Raw genomic sequence first — 22,792 nt, 5'->3', positions numbered from 1 at the left:
GTTGGTTACCCAGTAGTATAGCTTGTGTTGGAAGAGTAGAACAAAAGCTTTATTCTCTATCCTTTTATTTAACAGTTTTCAGAATAGTTGATTCACTAATATTCTTCAACAGTGACCGGTTAGTTGTTTTTTTTAAGTACTATTATGAACTCATAGATTTAGACATATTTAGTGTGTTTTAATTCATTGCATTCATTATCCTTATTGATGTTCCAGTGGTCCCATTTTTAGCCAGTGAGAACCTTTTTAAGTTGGCTCATGAGTTCTTTTGATATGACCCTAGTTATATCGGATAGGTTCATTGCTCACAGATATGATAGATATTCTAGTTCATCTTCTACATTTCATGCTGCAGACTTGGAATCAACTATTTCTCTCCGAGGTAACCCAGTTGCTTTTAATGGGAAATGGTGTTTGGAGATGAAATTCTGGTCGTTAGAAATGTTCTTTTCTACTGGGTAAATCAGAGGATTCTGAAGAGTAAAATTATTCTAGTTAAATGTTGAGCTTGAAGCAAATATGTATAAAGTGATATGTAGCAAAAAGCCCTAGAGTGGGAGTTAGTTCCTCTTATTTATTCATTCACCAAATATTTATTGAATATCTACCAGGTGCCAGGTACTCTTTTCTTGTGCTGGAGATACAACAGTGAACAAAAATAGGCAGAAACTCTGCCTTCATAGGAGTTCACAGTCTAGTTAACCCAGGATTCTTGTAACTGCTGCCAGCACCTTACCTTTTGGGGCTTTCCTCATTTGTAAAATTATAAAATTGTACTAAATGGTCTGTAGTGTCTCTGCTTGAAAAGTTTAATAATTTTGTTTCTTGTCTACGTGCTGATTCAATGTTTGTGGTGTCCCTCTCTCTCTTTTCCCGATCTTCTTACAGAAATGACAGAAGAAGAACAGTTTGCTCTGGCTGTCAAAATGAGTGAACAGGAAGCTAGGGAGGTGAACAGCCAGGAGGAGGAAGAAGAGGAGCTCTTGAGGAAAGCCATTGCTGAAAGCCTGAATGTAAATATGCTATGTGGAAAAAGTTTGTGAGGATTCATCAGCAATAGTTTTTTATTTCTGCAGTGTTATGGCTGCATTAGGAACTAGTTATAGTAGTTCGTACGGTTTTCAAGTAACAGATATTTCCCATAATAATTTTTAAGTCTGTGTTGAATTGTTGATGAACTCAATTTGAAGTGTTTTGTTAATTCTGTATGAAAGTTTTCCACCTCACAGATTTTCAGTCCATAGCTTAAGAGAACCGTAGTAGTTGGCAGCTTCTGAAAAGAGTTATTGAGTGTCAAGAAACCAAAAGGGAGCAAGATAAGCAAGATAAGATAAAACTCCCCTGTTTTGTGGGGAGAGCAAAGGGAATGAGAACCAGAGGTGGGTTATGGAGAGAAAAAATGAGCAGTCTTAAAATTTTTCAAATAATTTTTAATTGTGATTTGAATATGTGTAATTGAAATTATTTTAAATGTGAAAGGTATTTGCCAGTGGCAGGTCGTGAGCCATCCTTTATGCCATTCACCTCTCTATATTAGAAAAGGGTTTAGTATAGTGTTCTAGTATAGCACTTTGCACATAGTAGGCATGCAGTACATGTTGTGGAATTCATTTGAATTGAGCATCTACGTTTTGGAGAGGAGAATCTCTTAGGGACGGTGGACTCCCCTTCTTGTCCTTTCCTGTGACCCTTCCTGTATAGCTATCTTAATAATAAACCTGGTCTGGTGTGGGATCACTTGTTTCAGAGTTGCCGGCCTTCTGATGCTTCTGTTACCAGATCTCGACCTCTGGCCGCTGGACCATCTTCACAGTCCCACCAAGAGAAAACCACAGACTCTGGGACCTCTGAAGGCATGTCTCCCTGTTCTGGCTCCTTCTCATCAAGTATAACCATATCACAGGGATATCATGCTGAGAGTAGATATACAGAAATGTCCAGAATCCCTTTGGTGGTATTAAAGAGGTTAAATCAGAAAGTAGTTGAGATCTCACTAATATCCAGCATACTTTTATCTCCAAGGAAAAGCCAACTTTTGGTTAAACCCAAAGAAGAGCCTTTTTTTACCCACTTTATGTAATTCTTGATAACTTACCAAGCCCTCTTAATAAAAAATGGTTTGTCCTTAGCCCTACTTTTTCTCAAATACCTACAGGCATATGGCAGCTGGTACCTCCATCACTGTTTAAAGGCTCACATATCAGTCAGGGAAACGAGTCTGAGGAAAGAGAGGAGCCTTGGGACCGCACTGAAAACACTGAAGAGGAGCCGGTCTCTGGCAGCTCAGGAAGCTGGGACCAGTCAAGCCAGCCAGTGTTTGAGAATGAGAACGTTAAATGTTTTGACAGATGTACTGGCCACTTGGCTGAGCGCACACAGTGTGGGAAGCCACAGGAAAGTACTGGGAAGGGTTGTGCTTTTCGCAAAGCTGCCCAGGGTAGGGGGGACACATCTAGGCACTGTTTGCCTGCCCCAGCAGATGCCAAAGGTCTCCAGGACATTGGGGGCACTGTGCACTACTTCTGGGGTATTCCATTCTGCCCTGCTGGAGTAGACCCTAACCAATATACCAAGGTCATTCTCTGCCAGTTGGAGGTTTATCAAAAGAGCCTGAAAATGGCTCAGAGGCAGCTCTTAAAAAAAAAGGGGTTTGGGGAACCAGTGTTACCTAGACCTCCTTCTCTGATCCAGAATGAATGTGGCCGAGGAGATCAGGCTAGTGAAAAAAATGAACGCATCTCAGAAGATATGGGAGATGAAGACAAAGAGGAGAGGCAGGAGTCTAGGGCATCTGTCTGGCACTCAAAAACCAAGGATTTCCAAGAAAGCCCAATTAAAAGCTTGAAAGAGAAACTTTTGTTGGAGGAAGAACCAACAACCAGTCATGGTCAGGTAAGGGTCAGTGATGCTGTAATTAAGGATGATTAAAGAAAGGATTATTTTAGCTATCTGTTCTTTTTGTGTTTTTGCCCCCCTGATTTTTAAAGTAGCATATGCTCACTGTGGAAAATTAGGGAAGTACAGAAGAGTGTAAAGAAGAAAAAATTGCCCATAATCCCAGCACTAAGAGGCAATCATTATTATTTCTGTGCATATAAAAATACTTTTTTCTTTTTAATTTTTCAACAAAATGAAGACTCTTCTGTGTAAACTTTGTTCCTTTCCCCTATTTAATAGCTTATCTTTGATCTTTTCCTATTATGTATACTTGAAAACATTATTCTATCAGGTGGATATATCATAAATTTATTTTTTGTTTTAAAATATGTATTTCTAAAAAGTTAAGTTTTTGAATAGGTAATAATGTTCAACTGGCTCAAAATTCAAAAAGATATAAATAAAAAGTTTGTCTCCTATCCCCATCCCCAGCCAACCAGTTCCCCTCCCTGGAGTCAACATTTATTACTAGTTTCTAGTGTATCCTTCCAAGATATTTCATGTAGTACAAGCAAATGTGTATACATATTCTTTTCCTCATTTTTTACACAGCTGATAGCATATTCCACATTATTCTGCACATTACTTTTTTCATTTACTATCTCTGTGAGATCATTCTATAATAGTACCTAAAAATTTTCTTCTTTTTGGGCGGGGGTGAGGGGACTGTGTAATATGTCATGTATGGATGAGTTTATCTAGTACCCCTATTGGTGGACATTTAGGTCGTTTCCAAAATAATAGTTACAAACACTACTGCAGCGATTATCACTCTTTTTTTTTTTTTTAATTGGAAGAGGATTATTACTCTTGTGCATAAGATGTTTCATCTACATGGGAGATTTTGTAGGATAACTTCTTGTTGATATAATTGGTGGATCAAAGTATATATATATACTTTGCTAGCTGTTCCTAAATTGCCTTCTGTAGAGGTTGTATGAGTACCAGCTTCCCCATACCCATACCAGTACAGTATTATCAGGACTGTACTGCCAGTCTGAGAGATGAAACATAGTATCGCAGTCTTTTTTTTTTTTGGCTGTGTTGGGTCTTCATTGCTGCGCACGGGCTTTCTCTAGTTGTAGCAAGTGGGGGCTACTCTTTGTTGTGGTGCGTGGGCTTCTCACTGCTGTGGCTTCTATTGTTGCGGAGCACAGGCTCTAGGCACATGGGCTCAGTAGTTGCGGCACGTGGGCCCTAGAGCATGCGGGCTTCAGTAGTTGTGGCGTGAGGGCTCAGTAGTTGTGGCTCGTGGGCTCTAGAGTGCAGGCTCAGTAGTTGCGGTGCCTGGGCTTAGTTGCTCCGTGGCATGTGGGATCTTCCCAGAGGGATCAAACCCATGTCCCCTGCATTGGCAGGCGGATTCTTAACCACTGCTCCATCAGGGAAGTCCCACAATGCAGTCTTAATTTGCACTTTTCTCCTGTGTAGTTGAGACCCATTTGTATTTCCTTTTCTGTTTGTTTAGATCTTATGGGCATTTTTCTTCTACCATAGTCTTTTTCTTAGTGGTTTGTAGACACCCTTTATGTATTAGGGGAAGTGGTCCTTTGTGATAGGACGTGCAGATAGTTTTCCAGTTTATTTTTTCCCTCACATAATGGCGTATTTCTGATTTTGCTTGTGGTGATTTTCAGTAATTTACTGAAAACAATTCCCTGTTTGGGGACATTTAGGTTGCCTTTTAAGTCTTTTTCTGAGATATCTAGATAATATTATATAGATATATAGGTTGTATGTGTAATAGAGTAAGCTTATATTCCATCTTTTCTATTTTTTCTCTAAGTATTATAAAAAACAATCATAATTACGAATTCTTTATAAACTAATTTTCAAGAATATTCTGTTTTATTACTTTACTATTTTTTGTCACTGTTTCTGTTATTGGACTCTTGAGTTTTTGGTTTTGTTTTGCTAATATCCTGTTCTGTCTCTTTTATGATAAGGGTTCAAGATATGGTAGCTATGAGAAATTTCATGGCATTGTGTAGAGAGCATGGATTTGGAGTTTGAATTTTGACTTTAGTGTTTTAGTGACTCTGCCTTTGAGAAAGCCATTTAGCCTCTGAATCTCAGTTTAAAAACATCTGTAAACATCTGTAAAATGGGAGTAGTAATTCATATCTTTCAGTAGTTTTAATGATTAAAGTGAATTATGTAAATGTCTAGTATAATGCTTAGGAGATTATAGCCACTCAGTAAATGGTAGTTTTCTCTAAGGGACCAGAAGTTTATTCATTGAGAATATGTATGGGAATTATTCTTCCCTAACAACCTTTTTCATTCACATTCTAGAAACATAGCTATGTGGGAGGAGAAAACATTTTTCTTAACAGTTCTTCTAGTGACTTGCCTCTTTTCCAAAGGAAAGTTAGGTTATGCTTATAACATTTTATTTATTCATTGTGATTCAGAGATACTTCCTCTTTTTTTTTTTTTCTTTGCGGTATGCGGGCCTCTCACTGTTGTGGCCTCTCCTGTTGCGGAGTACAGGCTCTGGACGCGCAGGCTCAGCGACCATGGCTCACGGGCCTAGCCGCTCCGCGGCATGTGGGATCTTCCCAGACCGGGGCACGAACCCGTGTCCCCTGCATCGGCAGGCGGACTCTCAGCCACTGCGCCACCAGGGAAGCCCAATACTTCCTTTTAAAAGAATAAAGTAACTCCACAGAGGGAACACTTAATGATTTACTGTAATTCAAGTCATTAGCTTGAAAGATCCCAGGGGCCAGAGTTCTAGAGCAGACTTGTGTCAGGTTCTGAGGTTTGAAAGCAGTGCCTTTAGAATAGGCTGGAAGTGGTTACAACCTAGTGGCTGGCCTTATTAGGTTGAAGTTCTCTAACTTCATGAACAGGCCACCAAATACTACACATGGTATTATTAATTGGTACTGTTTGGCTATAACAAACTAAATCAAGCTAGCTTAATTAAAAAGAGGACTTCATCATAAGGAAATAGGGTACCTCATAAATTCTAAAACAGAATGGTAAACCAAGCCTGGATAAGGCACTAGGTCTGGAAAATTCGTCTGTATCTCGTAGTTATATTGTGTCTGCTTCATTTTCCTCCCTGCAAACTGGCTTCCTTTGCTTCTCTGTTTCACGTGGTAGGTGGAAGATATTGATCCTACAGTTCCCAAAGGTTAAATACAGGTTACAGGAGATTTATTCTTTCCCAGTTCCAACTTCAAACTTCTAGGAAATGACTTATGGCCCATTTAGAGTTAGTAGCCATCCCCAGCCCAGTTGTCTGTGGCCCAGAGCGGGTATGTTCCATGTACAAATGGCTGTGAGCCCACTGCTATCCTGCAGTGCGAGGGGTGAGGAACAGTCCTCAGTAAAAGGAGACCAGGTAGACAACCTAGTAAATATTCAGTTTAGTCATTAACATTATTTTTAGAAATCACTTAGAACTATTGAAAAATGCAAAAAAGTGTAAAGGACAAAGTTGAAAGTAGCCACAGTCCTACCATCCAGTGATGTATTCCTTCATCTTTTTTTCTATGCCTATTTTTTTGTATGGTTTATATCATATTACTGTATTTTTATATTTTTAAGTTAACATTATGTAAACTTTCTTGTGATGTTAAAATTATTTATAGATCTCATTTTTAATTACTATAATATTTTGGCTTATAAGTTTATGGTAATATTTAAATCATTTTCCTATTGCTGGTTATTTCAGTTTTGTGATTAACATCTTTCTAAGTAAAGCTTTTATTTATTTAAGATTAGTGTCTTTAGAGATAGGGAGCCAGAAAAATGCTAGGTTAAAGAGTTAGGAACATAAAAAAAAAAGACCTGCTATTTACTGCTAAATTGCTTTTAAGAAAGATTGTTCAAATTTTTACACTCTTTCCTTCCAGCAATGTATGAGAATGCCTAGTTCACTGCAGCCTTGCTGATGTAGAATAGCGTTTTTAAAAAAACAAAACAAAGAGAAATCAACTTAACTAATTTTATAGGCAAATAATGAAAGTCTTGCAATTGTAATTTCTTGTCTTATCTTGGTCTTTTGCTTTCAGGAACTGTGGGTAGAAAGAGTTTGTGTTTGTTAAACATTTTGTATTGATTATGGCTTTGCTGGAACTGCCCACATTTGAGACACCTTGGTTGATAGAGGTAGCAAGAGAGTCCCAGAAATAGGGACTCAGAGAAACATTCACCCTGGGGCAAATTGCTTAGGTTATAAAAACTTGACATAGACTGAACAGTTTGGATCAGATGATAACTGGTTTCTGGCATCACTGCAATTATAGGGAAGTTGTTAATGAAGATGGAGAGGTCATCTTGATGGCTGTACAGCAGGGAGAGGAGGGTTAGTATATTGATGTGGTCCCTACTTTTTAGGGTCTGATCCTTAATTTTTCAGTCCAGGTACTGGGATTTCTTTCTTAGAAATGACCAGATTCTGTGGGAATGTGAGAACTGACTTTGATTAACCAAATTTCAAGCTGGTATGTGTACCAAATGTCAGTTTATTAATTTATTATGGAAGAGAGACATTTTCATTAACCAGAATACTCAAGCCCACCATCATACCTTTTTCTAGGATGAAGGAATCTGGAAGGCTGAAATAATAATCAGAAAATGGAAGTTTTAAGGGGTGATTCAACTAGTCTTTGGAAAGCTACTAGTGCCTGCAGCAGAGGACATTTCTGTGGTGATCAGATGATGTGTCTGTTAACTTTCACTTCCAGACCATGGTGTTGAAGACACTGCTTGATTCTGTGTCTTTGGATTTTTCCCTTTTAGATTTGTTGCTAACTATCCCTTTCCATTAACATATTATTTGTTCAGGCAGAGTGCAATGTCTTGATTAGGCCACAGCTTCCTTAGTGAAAGTTACATTCCTGTCATGCTTCTCTGTTCACCTTGATTAGACTTGGATATTCTAATCAAATTTTGTCTGCTTGTTTTGCTCTGTTATTTTCATATTCTGGAAGAACCTTACTTTACCCGTGTTTAGATTACTGCCATTGAGGTATAAGTTTAGGAATTAAAAATGGTTTATTGAAATGAAGACAGTCTTGGGATTCTATGTGGAAATGGTTAGGAAGAAAATTATTTGACTAAACAACATAGCTGTAGTGGTTAGAGCATGGATTTTGGAGTCAGAAAGGTCCAGGCTCCACTTTGAACAGCTCTGTGATTTTGGGAAGATTATTTAACCTGTCAAAGTTTCACTTGCCTCATTTCTAAAATAAATTAATAGCTTCTACCTCAGAAGGTTCTTTTGAAGGTTAAAGGAGATAATACATGTAAAGGGATTAGCATAGGCCTGGCACATAATAGGTGTACAATAATTTTTTTAAAAAATTACACTGGGAAAAAGGAAGAGATATGTTTAGCCTGAGGTAGAGGTGAAGGTATCTCATAACTTATTAATCAGTACCTTGTTTGCTTCTGAAGCCAAAGGCTTAGTTGGCTAGTCATTCTAACAAGGTAAAATTCTGTTAAACGGACACCAGGTGTCAGTATTTACCTTTTTTTTTTTTTTTTTGAGATAGAAATAAAACTGTTTTGTCACCACTGAGTTCACACAGTCAGGTGAAGTATTTATTTCTGTTGTATTTTAGTCCTTTTGACAGTTTTGTTCAGCCCTCATTTGTCATAATGACTACATTCCCAATCATTGTACAGCTTTATCTTCCCTTTGACTGAAGGCTCATCTAGGCTATTCCTGTTTTTAGTATATTTCATCATTTACCTGAGTGGTATAGAGGTGCCTAACTCGTTTAGGTTATTTATATCCTGTTAGGAGACCCTGAAAATTTCAGCCAGTAGCTTTACATCTATTGGAATAAGCCTCACAGCCCAGGCACTTCCTCAGAAGTACCCGTAAGGCAGCAGTAGCTACTTTTTCCACACTCTGCTGTGCACCTACATTTAATGAGTTAACATTTGCACCAACTCTACTATTTTTTTTTTTTTTGCGGTACACGGGCCTCTCACTGTTGTGGCCTCTCCCGTTGCGGAGCACAGGCTCCGGACACGCAGGCTCAGCAGCCATGGCTCACGGGCCTAGCCACTCCGCGGCATGTGGGATCTTCCCAGACCGGGACACGAACCCGTGTCCCCTACATCGGCAGGCGGACTCTCAACCACTGCGCCACTAGGGAAGCCCCCAACTCTACTATTAATCAAAGAAAATAATTTTTTTTCTTAGCCAGTCCCTATTTATTACGTTTCTTAAAAGATATCCTTGTGGCCACATATTAAAACCATAGTGGCAGATTTTTAGCAAAAGGAATCTTTATAACCCTTTCTTTTGGATAGCCTATGTTATGGCTTGGTTGTGCAAGAGAGACTTCTTTCCACTGAGAACTGAACTTTTCTCTGTATCTCTTCCTTCCAGAACAAAAGCTTCATAATTGCTTTTCTGAAATCATAATTCATTTGACTCACCAATTAATATTTATACATCTTGCATTTTACACAGTGCATCATATATATTATCTTGTTTAATTCTCAGAATAACAGTCTGTGAGGCAATTGTTAATACTATTTTAAGATGAGGAAGCAGATTCAGATGTGACTTACCCAAGATTACAAAGTTAACAGCTGATTCACCCATGATTTAAATTCCAGTGTTCTGACTCCACAGGATATGTTCTTTTTATTTAAACTCACTGACTTTTGTAAAATGTTTTATTCTTATTACTAATTGCTGAGTGATAATGTTGAACAATTAAATTTTTTTTTAAAGGAAGAGAAACCAGTTCATCTGTGCCTATATATTTAGGATGTTACATATTTCTTTGCAGTCTTCCCAAGGGCTGTTCGTTGAAGAAACTTCTGCAGAAGGAAATTCTGTACCTGCCCCACAGAGGTAAAATTATATGTCATTATGGGTCTGAATTCTCCTCGGATAGTACCAGAATAAAAGAGATGAACCACATAAGTGACACTGTATTGGAACAGCTTTCCCAGGGACCTTTTGGCTCTTTTATACACACAGCCTAGGAGAAATCATTATCTCCCAGTTCTCAAATATGCATCTTATAGAAGTCTAGAATATTAGGGTGGAAGAGATCTTAGAGGTTTACTTGTCTAATCCAACCGTCTTGGCACAAATTCCATCTGTACTATTCCTGAAAAGTGGTTACATCCTGTTACTCTCTCTCTCTTTTTTTTTTTTGCGGTACATGGGCCTCTCACTGCTGTGGCCTCTCCCGTTGCGGAGCACAGCCTCCGGACGTGCAGGCCCAGCGGCCATGGCTCACGGGCCCAGCCGCTCTGCGGCATGTGGGATCTTCCCGGACCGGGGCATGAACCTGTGTCCCCTGCATCGGCAGGCGGACTCTCAACCACTGCGCCACCAGGGAAGCTCCATCCTGCTACTCTCTTAACTAACTATACTAGCTTCCTATGCCAATAAGAAGGGCTCTAGACTGATTTCTTCATGGTCCTTCTAGTCCTTTCTCCCTTTGTTCCCTCTGCTTATGCTTATTTTATCTGCATATCTAAACCATACACATCTTTTAAGTCTGCTCTTAAGATTTGCATTCTCTTTGAAGCTTTTATATTTTTCAGGCCACACAGAACCTGTATCACCCTCACTCCCTGTCCTGTGCCACTTTTAATCTGATTTTGTCTCATCTTTCCTTAAATGGTTGTATTTGTATTACCTCCTCAGTTATTCTTGATGGTTTGATTGATGGGGTTACCTTCTTAAATCTTCTCACTTTAATAATATGTAGAGGTTGATTGGTTACAAACTACACTTATTGACTAGATCAGGCTTCCAATTACTTTTCCCTTTTATTGGTAGTTGACCTTTGAGGATTACTCAAGAGCTTAATTTTGTGTTAACTGACCTTCATCTCCCAAACAGAAGTTGAGACCCAATTGCCATTTGTCACTTTGTAATTTAGTTGGTGTTCTTAGGCTTTTGGTTAAGTTGATAGTACTAGGTATTTCTTCCTGAGCTAAAGAATATGGCTGTGGTTTGATTCTCCTGCTGTTAAGACAGTTTTGGAAGTGGTTTTAACCAGAGTAGGCCTTCTGCTTCCTGCAGGCCACTCTGCTTTGTTGTGGTGAGCCTTCTGCAGAGCAGATGTAGGTTTTAATAAATGATTATACGCTTTGTCACCAGGAGAGAGTTGGAATTGCAGGCAATGCGGTTTGACTTCAAATTGATTAGCCCATTTTATAAATGTCAGCAAATTGTTTTGTGATGGACCCTTTGAATAGAGCTCTAACGTTATGTGCCGAATAAACTGTCTCTGGCTTAGGTTTATAACAAATGCTCTGAGGTGTTTTATTTAGAGGGAGAAATCACTTGTGGTTTCCTATCAGGATTTAGTTATTTATCATGTATCAGTGGTGGTTATTCTCTCTTCTTTGTGGTTCTTGGTTGATGTGAGGATTTGTGTGGTTTTTTTTTGTTCTTTTTGTTTGTTTGTTCTGTGGTATGCAGGCCTCTCACTGTTGTGGCCACTCCCGTTGCGGAGCACAGGCTCTGGATGTGCAGGCTCAGCGGCCATGGCTCACGGGCCCAGCCGCTCCGCTGCATGGGGGATCTTCCTGGACCGGGGCACGAACCCGTGTCCCCTGCCTCGGCAGGCAGACTCTCAACCACTGCGCCACCAGGGAAGCCCGAGGATTTGTGATTTTAAGCGTTCTCTTGCATACTTGATCAGACTAATCGTAAAGCTCTGTGAAGCATGACGGGGCTAGCTCAGATGCTCAGATCTCTCAGCCATGTGTTCCTATGTCAGGAAGAGATTGCACTCCATGAATAGGCAGGGTAGACCAGAAGGTTGCATGAGGGGAGCCAGTCATAATTATGTTTTTCTCAGAAGAGATATTCAACTTGATTGGGCAGATTTTTTTAAAAAAATAAATTTATTTATTTATTTTTGGCTGTGTTGGGTCTTCGTTTCTGTGCGAGGGCTTTCTCTAGTTGTGGCAAGCGGGGGCCACTCCTCATGACGGTGCGGGGGCCACCTCTCATCGCGGTGTACGGACCTCTCACTGTCGCAGCCTCCCTTGTCGGGAGCACAGGCTCCAGATGCGCAGGCTCAGTAGTTGTGGCTCACAGGCCCAGTTGCTCCACAGCATGTGGGATCTTCCCAGACCAGGGCTCAAACCCTTGTCCCCTGTATTGGCAGGCAGATTCTCAACCACTGCACCACAAGGGAAGCCCCGGTTGGGCAGATTTTTGTTGTAGGGCAGTTTGGAATTGTATCTTGTTTTGTTGCTTGGAGAGCCATATCTTGAGATAAAGAGGAAATTTAACTGCAAGGTGAGGGGAAAGCTATTGTGTTGTCAGAAGAATCTTCATATCTTCTCTTATGAGTTTACAAATCTCTAGCTTTCAGAAGTCTGAGATGGAGGCTATAAAACACTTTTGACATCCTTATATTAGAGTGGATTTTTTTGTCTGATAGTCCTTACCCTTCAGCCTTCCTTTGTGAAGACTTCAAAAGGGGTTCTTTTCATTCAGTGATTTCACTGGAACCAAAGTTGTAAGCATATTTATTTTCCCTGTTTTTGGCTTGGAGTTTTCACTACTGATTCCTTGCTTCCCTGTTGTGCTTTTGTGGTATTGGACAGCAGGTATCAGATTACCTGTGGCTTTGTGAATGACCATTGCTTTTGGCCCCATGTTCTGATTTATTTTACTGGGAATTCACTGGGGGTTTGGTTCTTTTTTCAGCATTGCTGCTTTGAACAGTAAGAGAAGCTCAGTCCTTATGCCAGAGAGTTCTGCAGAGGAAATCACTGTGTGTCCTGGTAAGTACCCCACTGTGATTTTACTAGTTTCTGATCCCTAGCTATCTACCTTTTTGTGCCTTTTAATTTTTCTGACTTTTCCAACCCACTCTCAGGAGGTTTACGTGTGATTGATTTGTGTGTGTGTCTCTCCACACTCATACATATATATACACACACACACACACACACACACACATTTTTGATGGACATTGGCTCTGCTTCTCACCTTTTCTCAGAGATAGTTTAGTTTAAAATTAACATGGCTCTTTTGTTTGTTTGTTTGCATACTAGCCTCATCAGAGATGGCAGCAAAGCATTAGGAATAGCATTTAACTCTACATTGAGAGCCAAGAGGACTTTATGTTTTGGTTTATGAGTTCTCAAAGTGGGTTGTCCTCAAATCTGCCTGTCATTAAGCAGTTTTTTACCCTGAGGCTTTTACTAGTTAGTTTTACATTGCCATTCATGGGGTCTATTGCGTAGGGAGTCCAGAAATTGAATTTTGTGCACAGTTCTGTCACTGACTTATTTTTAATCTCAGAACAGATACTTAACCTGGTTAAGTATCATACTTTGCTTTTTGTTAACAGTGGTGATGAGAAGACACATGTATCAATACTTTGTTTAAGGTATGAGAGAGATGTTCATTGAAAGTTGCACATGAATAGGTTTTGATACACAAAATAATTTAAAATGAACTAAAATATCCATTATCTAAGAGAACTCTTGAGTTGAATCATTGTATAATATGAAGAATTATTTTGTGATTATGAACCACTACTTTCTAAGGAATTTGTTTTAGCTTCTATATATATTTTTGGCTTTTCTTAAAAGTGGGGCCTAATATATTATCAGTAACCTTATTCATATGAGATTAAGGAACTTCCTCTTAATGTTTAAACTCTTTGGGCAGCAAGTGTTGGACAAATGTTACCATAAGTCATATCTAATTTTCCCTTAGGTTGCGTATAACCTGTCGGGGTCAGAGAGACTCGTAGTTTTCTTGTTTTGGTTTCTTTCAAGTTTTTTTTTTTCTACAGAGACTCATGTAGTTTACACATTAGTCTAGGAAAGCCCTGTAACTATTTTTAAACAATTGGCAGCATATTGTAAAGGTCTTTCTGTACTTACTTTTAAAGTTTAACTGTTGTTTTTATTGAAAGTGGTTTCTTAATTCATTTGAAATTTATTTAGATTGCTGCCTAATGATACTCACCAAGAGATCCCTCTACCAATTGCTATGATTTTGGCAGGAGCTGTCAGGAATGCTGTGTTGCTTTTGTGAAAGGATAGCATTACTCCCTCTCCATCTGGGACTGCTGACTTATGCCATCCTGCTGGGAAGTCACCCAGTAAGTTTAGGATGATGGCATGTGACATCACCCTGGGATCTTGCAGGAGGAACCTGCAAATACAATTGAAATCCCTAATGAGAGAAAAGTTAATGAAAAGTAAGCCCTTCATCATTGCGGTTAGATAATTTTTGTGATTGTGACTTGCTGTCATTAGCCTGCTAATTAAGTCCAACTGTTTGCTGATATAAACCACTTCTAAATGAGATCACAAAAGGTTTCCCTAACATTACTGTTCCTTTTGCTAAGAAGGTGTAACTACTTCTCCATGGAGTCAGACTCCTCAGTCCCTTTAATTTAGTGGCTTAAAGACTTAAACATAAGACATGATACCATAAAACTCCTAGAAGAGATCATAGGCGAAACATTCTCTGACATAAATTGTACCAATGCTTTATTAGGTCAGTCTCCCAAGGCAATAGAAATAAAACCAAAACTAAACAAATGGGACCTAATCAAACTTACAAGCTCTTGCACAGTAAAGGAAACCATAAACAAACAAAAAAGACAGCCAGTGGAATGGGAGAAAATATTTGCAAACAATACAACCAACAAGGACTTAATTTCCAAAATATACAAACAGCTCATACAACTCAACAACAAAGAAAACAAACAACCCAATCGAAAAATGGGCAGAAGACCTAAATAGACATATCTCCAAAGAAGAAATACAGATGGCCAATAGGCACATGAAAAGATGCTCAACATTGCTAATTATTAGAGAAATGCAAATCAAGACTACAATGAGGTACCATCTCACACTGGTCAGAATGGCCATCATTAAAAAGTCTACAAATAACAAATGCTGGAGAGGGTGCGGAGAAAAGGGAATCCTCCTACACTGTTGCTGGTAATGTAAGTTGGTGCAGTCATGATGGAAAACAGTATGGAGTTTCCTCAAAAAACTAAAAATTAGAATTACCATATGATCCAGCAATCCCACTTTTAGGCATATATCCAGACAAAACTATAATTCAAAAAGATGAGTGCACTCCTGTGTTTATGGCAACACTGTTCATAGTAGCCAAGACATGGAAGCAACTTAAATGTCCATCAACAGATGACTGGAGAAAGAAGATGTGGTACATATGTACAATGGAATACTACTCAGCCACAAAAAAGAATGAAGTAATGCCATCTGCAGCGACATGGATGGAACTAGAGATTATCATACTAAGTGAAGTAAGTTAGAAAAAGATAAATACTATATGATATCATTTATATGTGGAATCTAAAGTATGATGCAAATGAAGCTACCTACGAAACAGAAACAGACTCACACACATAGAGGACAGTCCTGTGGTTGCCAAGGGGGAAGGGGGTGGGGGAGGGATTGAGCAGGAGGTTTGGGTTAGCAGATGCAAACTATTATATATAGAATGGATAAACAACAGGGTCCTATTGTATGGCACATGGAGCTAAATTCAATATCCTGTGATAAACCATAATGGAAAAGAATGTAAAAAAGAATGTATATGTATGTATAACTGAATCACTTTGCTGTACAGCAGAAATTAACAAAACATTGTAAATCAAGTATATGTCAATAAAAAATAAAATATATAATTTAGAAGCTGTGTATAAAAATTTGTCCTAAATGGGTAAAACACAGATTGAGTATAGATGTCCATCTTACCTATTTTGTTTTGTCTCATATTTCTGGCAGTTCCAGGGGTCTGTTATTCAAAATTATAACATCATATTAGTGAAGAAGCAGGATTAGAGCCTTATGCCCATGTTGTGCGTGATGCTAGTATTATTTACTTCTATGAAACTAATGTCCTCTTAATTTGTCTCTATAGTTGAACATTTCAGCCAGAGAAAGCTTAATTAAAGACTTTTTATTGTTACAGTAGTACAAGCGGTGAACAACTCTTATTTTCTAACAGACTAAATGTCTTTTTTGGTTATATCTCTCAGGGAGGCTTGACAAAGAAGATTTTGAGGTTTATGCACTATAAGTCTTTTTCCAACAAGGTGGTAAAATCTGTGTGTGCATCCAGTTTTCAAAATATTATGATGTATTAAAATACAGTTGACACTAGAAATGTATATAATCATTCTTTGATGATTGAGAAGATACCTCAGTACCTTTCAGGTATACTATTTGCCCAGCATTTTCCACTCATTGTATTTGTGAAGCATAGATATATAATACCAGTTGGATGTATAGTGTGTATAGTGTGGATAACAGAACTTTCTGGATTGTGTTCTCAGATAAATTTCTAGATTTATTGTCATTTTTTGAAATATTGTTAGTGTTCTTTTGTTATATCAAGTGATGGGTGTCTAGACCAGAAGTCGGCAAAATTTTTCTATAAAAAACTAGATAATAAATATTTTAGGCTTTGTGGGCCATACAGTCTGTTGAAACTACTCAGCTCTGCTATTTTAACTCAAAAGTAACCATAGACAGTATAAAGAAGAATGAATGTGGCTGTGTTCCAATAAAACTTTATTTCCAAAAACAGGCAACTGGCTCTATTTGGCCCATGAGCTATAGTTTGCTGACCCCTGAATGAGACCATGAGAGACCTCATCTTACATCTCCATATTGCTAGTAGCCTGTACAGTACCTGGAACTTCTTCCATAAATATTTATTGCATTAATGTTGAATGAATAAATGCTGCTTAAAGAATAATTAAAGAAAGGCATATCTTTGTTGAGAATGTATTTTTATTTCTGCTCCCAATTTTTGTCTTCTCTAATCATCCCTTTAACCTCAGAATTAGCATCGGCAGTGTTTTGTTTTCTGTCAAAATAAATATACTTTAAAACCAGAACTATGCTGGAAAGAAGCCACATGGATTAACTGATGAATGGATAAACAAATTATAATATATCCATACAATGGAATACTACTCACCAGTAAAAAGGAATGAACTACTGATATATGTAACAACATGGATGCTTCTCAAACACATTATGCTAAATGAAAGAAGTCAGACATGAAAGATGACACACTGTGTTATTTCATTTATATGACATTCTAGAAAAGGCAGAACTCTAGGAACATAAAGTAGGTTGGTCATTGCAGAGAGCCAAGTAGGAGGAGGATTGACTGCAGAGGGGTACATGAGAACTTTTGGGGTTGTTAGAAATATTTTACATCTTGATTGTGGTGGTGGTGATGTGGTATAAATGATACCATGTATACATTGTAAATATTTGTCAAAACTCACCATACTCTATACTGAAAATTGGTGAATTCTGTTGTATGTAAATTATGCCTCAGTAAAGCTTTAAGAAGAAACAAACTTGATCTGTATTTCCACTGCGGAATTATCATACCCTAAGCTTAAGGAAACAGGTGTTTGTTTTCTTTAACTATGAAAATACAAAATGAAAATTAATGAAGTTTTAATTTTTTAAATTACAGAGACACAGCTAAGTTCCCCTGAAACTTTTGACCTTGAAAAAGAAGACTTTCCAGGTAGCAGAGAGACCGTGGATGAAGTAAGAATAATGGCAGATAAGGAGGTGAATATTACTTATAATTTTTGTCAGTGTTTTCTTTCTACTGGTAGTCCTCTCTCTGATGCAATATTGACCTTGGATGAAAAGATTTAGGTGACAGAGGGTTAGGCTTTTATCTCAGATTCTTAAAAATGAGTTCAGCACTATTTCTAAATATAACAGTAGTTACCAATTCTTCAGTATTTTAATATGCTTTATTATTTCCGGTACAGATGGGGAAATGGAGGTTTAGGATGTTTGCTCAATTTGCTCAAATTCAAACTGCTAATAATGGTAGAACCAGGATTTGAAAACAGATTTGTCTCCAAAGTCCTGGAGTATTTTCCATTATATACTGATAAGTAACAGAGATGAACAATCTTGGAAAAAGTCACTACGTTTATATTACGACCTAACTTTCAGCCCTAATTTTGAGACATGATCAGAAATGCAAGATCAGGATAGCAGCATGATAAAATAGGCAAATCTCTATTTGCACTATTATCTTTCCTAACTTCACATATCTGACATTAACCATAAAGCTGATTGACACAAGTTTATACTTATGATTAAGATTCAGTGTATATTTTTTCATATTGAGTCTGACAAAACAACTTAAATGCCAAGAACTCTTTTAAAAAATTCAAAATCTTTAAAATTTGTTGGTGTGAAAAGCAGCCTGAGAATTAAACTAGTTTTTCTGTGAAAATAAAATTTTTGGTTACATATGTTTATACTATTTTATCCTGAGCAATTTAAAAAAGCTTTGTTCTGTTATTCCTTTTTATACTCTAGGTTTTTTTTGAGAACAGTGTTTACAGTGGAAGTTAGATCCCCTTCCTAGTTTCTGCACTGCAGGTAACTGGGTAGAAATTCTGCTTTCATGAATCATGCACACTGTTTGGTTCCCTGGAACCTGATCTGTCACAGCTGACAGACCAAGATTCCCTAATGCCAGTGGTGTTAGGAAAGATGAGGACGCTCCCTGCATCAGAGCCACTGAGGATAGATCCTGCTAGATAATGTCAAAATGGCCTCCGGTTCTTTTCCTAGGGAGGGACCAGAACCTTCTAAATGGGGATGGGGGAACAGAGTGTTATTAACGTAGTTATCCTAACATGCATAGGAAGCCCTGCAAGCCCTTAGTTAATTGAGGCTGATTTCTTACCCGTCCGTGACTGCAAAGGAAACTTCTTTGTTTGGGGCAAAGAGCAGGAACCCTATTTAGAAGTTATATATGTCTGTAGCACTTCACATCAAATGGATGGAATTGTATGGTCTTTTGCACATTGAATGTCCTCTTTTTTTTTTTTTTTTTTTTTTTTTGCAGTACGCGGACCTCTCACTGTTGTGGCCTCTCCCGTTGCGGAGCACAGGCTCCGGACGCGCAGGCTCGGCAGCCATGGCTCACGGGCCCAGCCGCTCCGCGGCATGTGGGATCTTCCCAGACCGGGGCACGAACCCATGTCCCCTGCATCGGCAGGCGGACTCTCAACCACTGCGCCACCAGGGAAGCCCTGAATGTCCTCTTTTTGGTGTTGCTGTTTGCTGATACCTGTGGATACTCTAAATAGTCTTAGAAGTTTCCATTAAAAGAAGTTAGAGGGCTTCCCTGGTGGCACAGTGGTTGAGAGTCCGCCTGCCGATGCAGGGGACATGGGTTCGTGCCCCGGTCTGGGAAGATCCCACATGCCGCGGAGCGGCTGGGCCCGTGAGCCATGGCTGCCGAGCCTGCGCGTCCGGAGCCTGTGCTCCGCAACGGGAGAGGCCACAACAGTGAGAGGTCCGCGTACTGCAAAAAAAAAAAAAAAAAAGAAGTTAGATACTGTAGTTTTGAGTCATTGCACAATCACTAGTTACAAATCACTTATTAGAAAGATAGAATCTGGGCATTTTATGTATGCACAGTGATAATATCATAATGGGTATGGACTCTTGCCCTTGGAATCTGTGTATCGGGTCATCTGCCCTAAAATTTCTTGTTTATTGGAAGGTGGTATGGTGTAGTGCAAGGACCTTGAGCATTGGAATTAGAAGACATGGCTTTGAATCCCAGCCCCGCCACCTTGGGCAGGTTAATTAATTGTTTTATTCATTTATTTGGCAGATATTATAGTGTGCCAGTCATTGTTTTAGAGTCTTGAGATATAAGGTAAATAAGAAAAAAATAATCCCTGCCTTCAAAAGGACACATAAACAGATAATTATAATGTAATCTGACAAATGTAATGTTAGAGAGATGCCTAGGGTATTAGGGGAACATAGGAGAGGAATGCTTCTTCATTTATAAAATGGAGACAAAAATAGCCTATTTTATTGGGTTGCTCTGAAGATCAAATTAGATAAAGAATATAAAACACATAGCAGGAGTTGACACAAGTAGAAATATGCATGTGGAACTGTTTTGTAATGTATTGTGGCTCTTCATTGATATTAGCTTACTAATGACAGAGAACTGCTTGACAGTATTTGAGGTATTTGGAATACCTTTGCCGGAACTGTAGTCCCTCTTGATTTGATTTTCTGCAATGGTCAGATTCCTTTGGAAATAACATTTTTGAAATATCTTGCCTGAGAGTTTCCCTTAGTTGGGGTCTCAGATATTCTATACTCAGAAGGGTTAATAGACTTTATTCAGACTGAAATACAGTTGACCCTTGAACAATGACGGGGTGAAGGGTGCCGACTGTTCATGCAGTTGAAAATCCATGTATAACTTATAGCGGGCCCTTGGTATCTGTATTTTCCCCCTATCTGTGGTTCCACATCCGAGAATTCAGCCAACCACAGATCATTTAGTACTGTAGTATTTACTGTTGAAAAACATTTGTATGTAAGTGGACCTGTGCAACTATAGTCAATTTAGTCAGTTGGTTTTTAAGTTAACGGTGTTAAGTAAACTGTCTATGGTAAGAGGGGAAAGATCTAAACAGTTTTCTAAGCTACAAATAAACCTGGTGGGGGATGGGTGGGGGGTGTTGGTGACTATAGGACATACTCTCATTTTCATTGGGTCCATTTCTTGAGGTTTCTTTTCAGGCCAGAAAGTAAAGGCCAGCCTTTAAGAGATCATGATTTGGTGTCCAAGTACTTCTTTTGAGAAATACATGTATAGTATTTTAAAAGAAGTGGGAGCATCTCTGCAGAGACCCAGTCCCTAACTACATAGTCCTTATAAGAGCTTCTTCGCTTGGATCTTTTCCTCTTGAGGCTTCTCCATTGTAGCTAATATTTAAATAGACCTTTTTAATGGTGCTGGGAAAAATCTTAGGTTAATATAAAAATGTTCAGAAACCTTCTGGGTTGCCTATGAATGTGATTGGAAGTGGGCTTGTATTCACAATAAAACAAAAATAGATTGATTCCTCCCTCTTGAATACTACATTAATAGTTGGAGGTAACTTCTCTGCATTTTATAGAGCTCGTAATGAATACAAAGGGGTGTAGTACTGGGTGTGAGCACCAGTGACATTCATGTCATACAACATTTCTGTGCTTAGTGAACTTCAGAATGCCAAGTAACTGCTTAACTGCTACTAACTTTGATTAACTCAAGACTACTTGCAAATTATAGGGTATATTGATTTTTCTCCCCTCTGCTCAGATGGCTTTGTATTCACAAGACAACTTTTTCTTGTAAAATTTGTGAACAGAGGAACCTGGGTTTATAAGAATCTCAGTGACTAAGCTTGGAATAAAAAAACACCTAGAACTTCCAGACTCATTGGACTTGCCCCACATACTAGAGGAGAATAATAGAACCAGAGAGTCTCCCAATACCTGGTAGAGTCAGCTTCCAGAAACAAAGTGGAGCAGAGAGGTGCTTTTTGTTTTTGCCACACCGTGGTGGAGTACTGAGAGTTTTGATGACACCTGGCAGAGTCAGCTTCCAGAAACAAAGTGGAGCAGAGAGGTGCTTTTTGTTTTTGCCACACCGTGGTGGAGTACTGAGAGTTTTGATGACACAAAGGCCTGGGTTTGAGTCTACATTGTCCAGTTACTCACTTTGTGATCAGCAGGTTACTTTGCCTTTCCAAGCCTCAATCTCCTCTTCTATAATACTGGAGCTAGTGATACCTGTGCCAATTGGGTTGTTGTGAAGGATAGTTATGGAAAGTGCTTGGCCAAGCCTGGCATAGTATAGGAACTCAACCACTCTTAGTTCCTTTCTCATCTTTCTTTTTCTCCTTCCTTTTAAAGTAAAAGGCAGGTATGTGTTGAAAACAACGTTTTCTGGCAGTTGTAGAAATCGTTTTACTTGGTATTTATTTAGATGACCTGTTTCCCTCTCTGCTGGATTACATTCACAGGTGGTAAATTTTAGGGATGGCCTGAACTTAGAGACTAAAAGAAAAAAAACCACCCCAGTTGGCTCAGAGCTTAAATTATCTACCTACTGCAGTTTTGGTCCTATTTTGTTCTTGTATCAGAAGAGGGTTTATTTTTTTCCCATAGTAAGGCATAATGACAGCCCAGGTGCTCCTTGCTCTTAAATGGAAGCAGTGACTATGCAGGACAGTTTCACATTGATTGGATAGGACATGCTGTTCTTTGAATCAAGTGTTAGGCAGTAGTGCTGCAGTGCTCACACATACTATAGGATTAATCACTGCAGAGTTCTTGACTCTGACCTGTAAAGGTAAAATAAAACTGTCTCTGAGAGACTGGGAACTGTAGGAAAAATGATGACTACAAAACACTGAGAAGGGAGTAAGAATGACTTTGTCAGAATTGTCTTAATGATTTCTTCAGGCCTTCTTAAATATTTGGATCTTAGTTGTGTTTCCTCTTTCAACCCCAAAGTCACAAGTAAAACACAAGAATTGGTTTTGTTTTACTGGTATAAGCTGAGACCTAGGTTCTTAACTTATTTTAGTTGTGTTGCTTTTGCTTAGAGCTCTTTTTTTTTCCCCCTAACTCTTGATATCTGAAGTCACTTACAGTGATCACAGTTCTTTGTGTGTGTATGTGTGTAATTAATTCTTTTTTGTCTTTCAGTTTTATTGAGATATAATTTACATACAGCACTGTGTAAGTTTAAGGGGTACAGCATAATGATTTGACTTACATGCATAGTCAAATGATTTTCACAGTAAGCTTAGTGAACATCCATAATCTCATTTAGATACAAAATTAAAGAAATAGAAAAAATTTTTTTCCTTGTGATGAGAACTCTTTAGGATTTACTCTCAGCTTTCTAATATAACATACAGCAGTGTTAATTATATTATCACACTGTACATTACAGCCCTAGTACTTATTTATGTTACAGTTAGGAGTTTGTACCCTTTGACTGCCTTTACAGTTCTTTTGTGAGATTGAA

General features: G+C 38.6%; 1 protein-coding gene across 7 annotated transcripts in view; it reads left to right on the top strand.

Annotated features, from left to right (window-relative positions):
* UIMC1 (ubiquitin interaction motif containing 1) overlaps positions 1–22,792 on the top strand; it is a 138,743-nt gene that overhangs the window by 74,351 nt on the left and 41,600 nt on the right. For 6 of the 7 annotated variants that reach the window (XM_073802823.1, XM_073802825.1, XM_073802824.1 and 3 more), the window contains 6 exons: positions 889–1,013; positions 1,748–1,847; positions 2,150–2,892; positions 9,705–9,769; positions 12,602–12,678; positions 17,393–17,493. In XM_073802823.1, coding sequence (XP_073658924.1) covers positions 889–1,013; positions 1,748–1,847; positions 2,150–2,892; positions 9,705–9,769; positions 12,602–12,678; positions 17,393–17,493 — 1,211 coding nt within the window. The remainder of the gene's footprint in view (positions 1–888; positions 1,014–1,747; positions 1,848–2,149; positions 2,893–9,704; positions 9,770–12,601; positions 12,679–17,392; positions 17,494–22,792) is intronic. The other variant, XM_019942742.3, reaches the window with a different exon arrangement.

This window comes from Tursiops truncatus, chromosome 3, assembly GCF_011762595.2.
Source record: "Tursiops truncatus isolate mTurTru1 chromosome 3, mTurTru1.mat.Y, whole genome shotgun sequence".
Lineage (NCBI taxonomy): Eukaryota > Metazoa > Chordata > Mammalia > Artiodactyla > Delphinidae > Tursiops > Tursiops truncatus.
The sequence above is the reverse complement of the archived record's forward strand: the minus strand, read 5'-3'. Positions and strand labels throughout refer to the sequence as shown.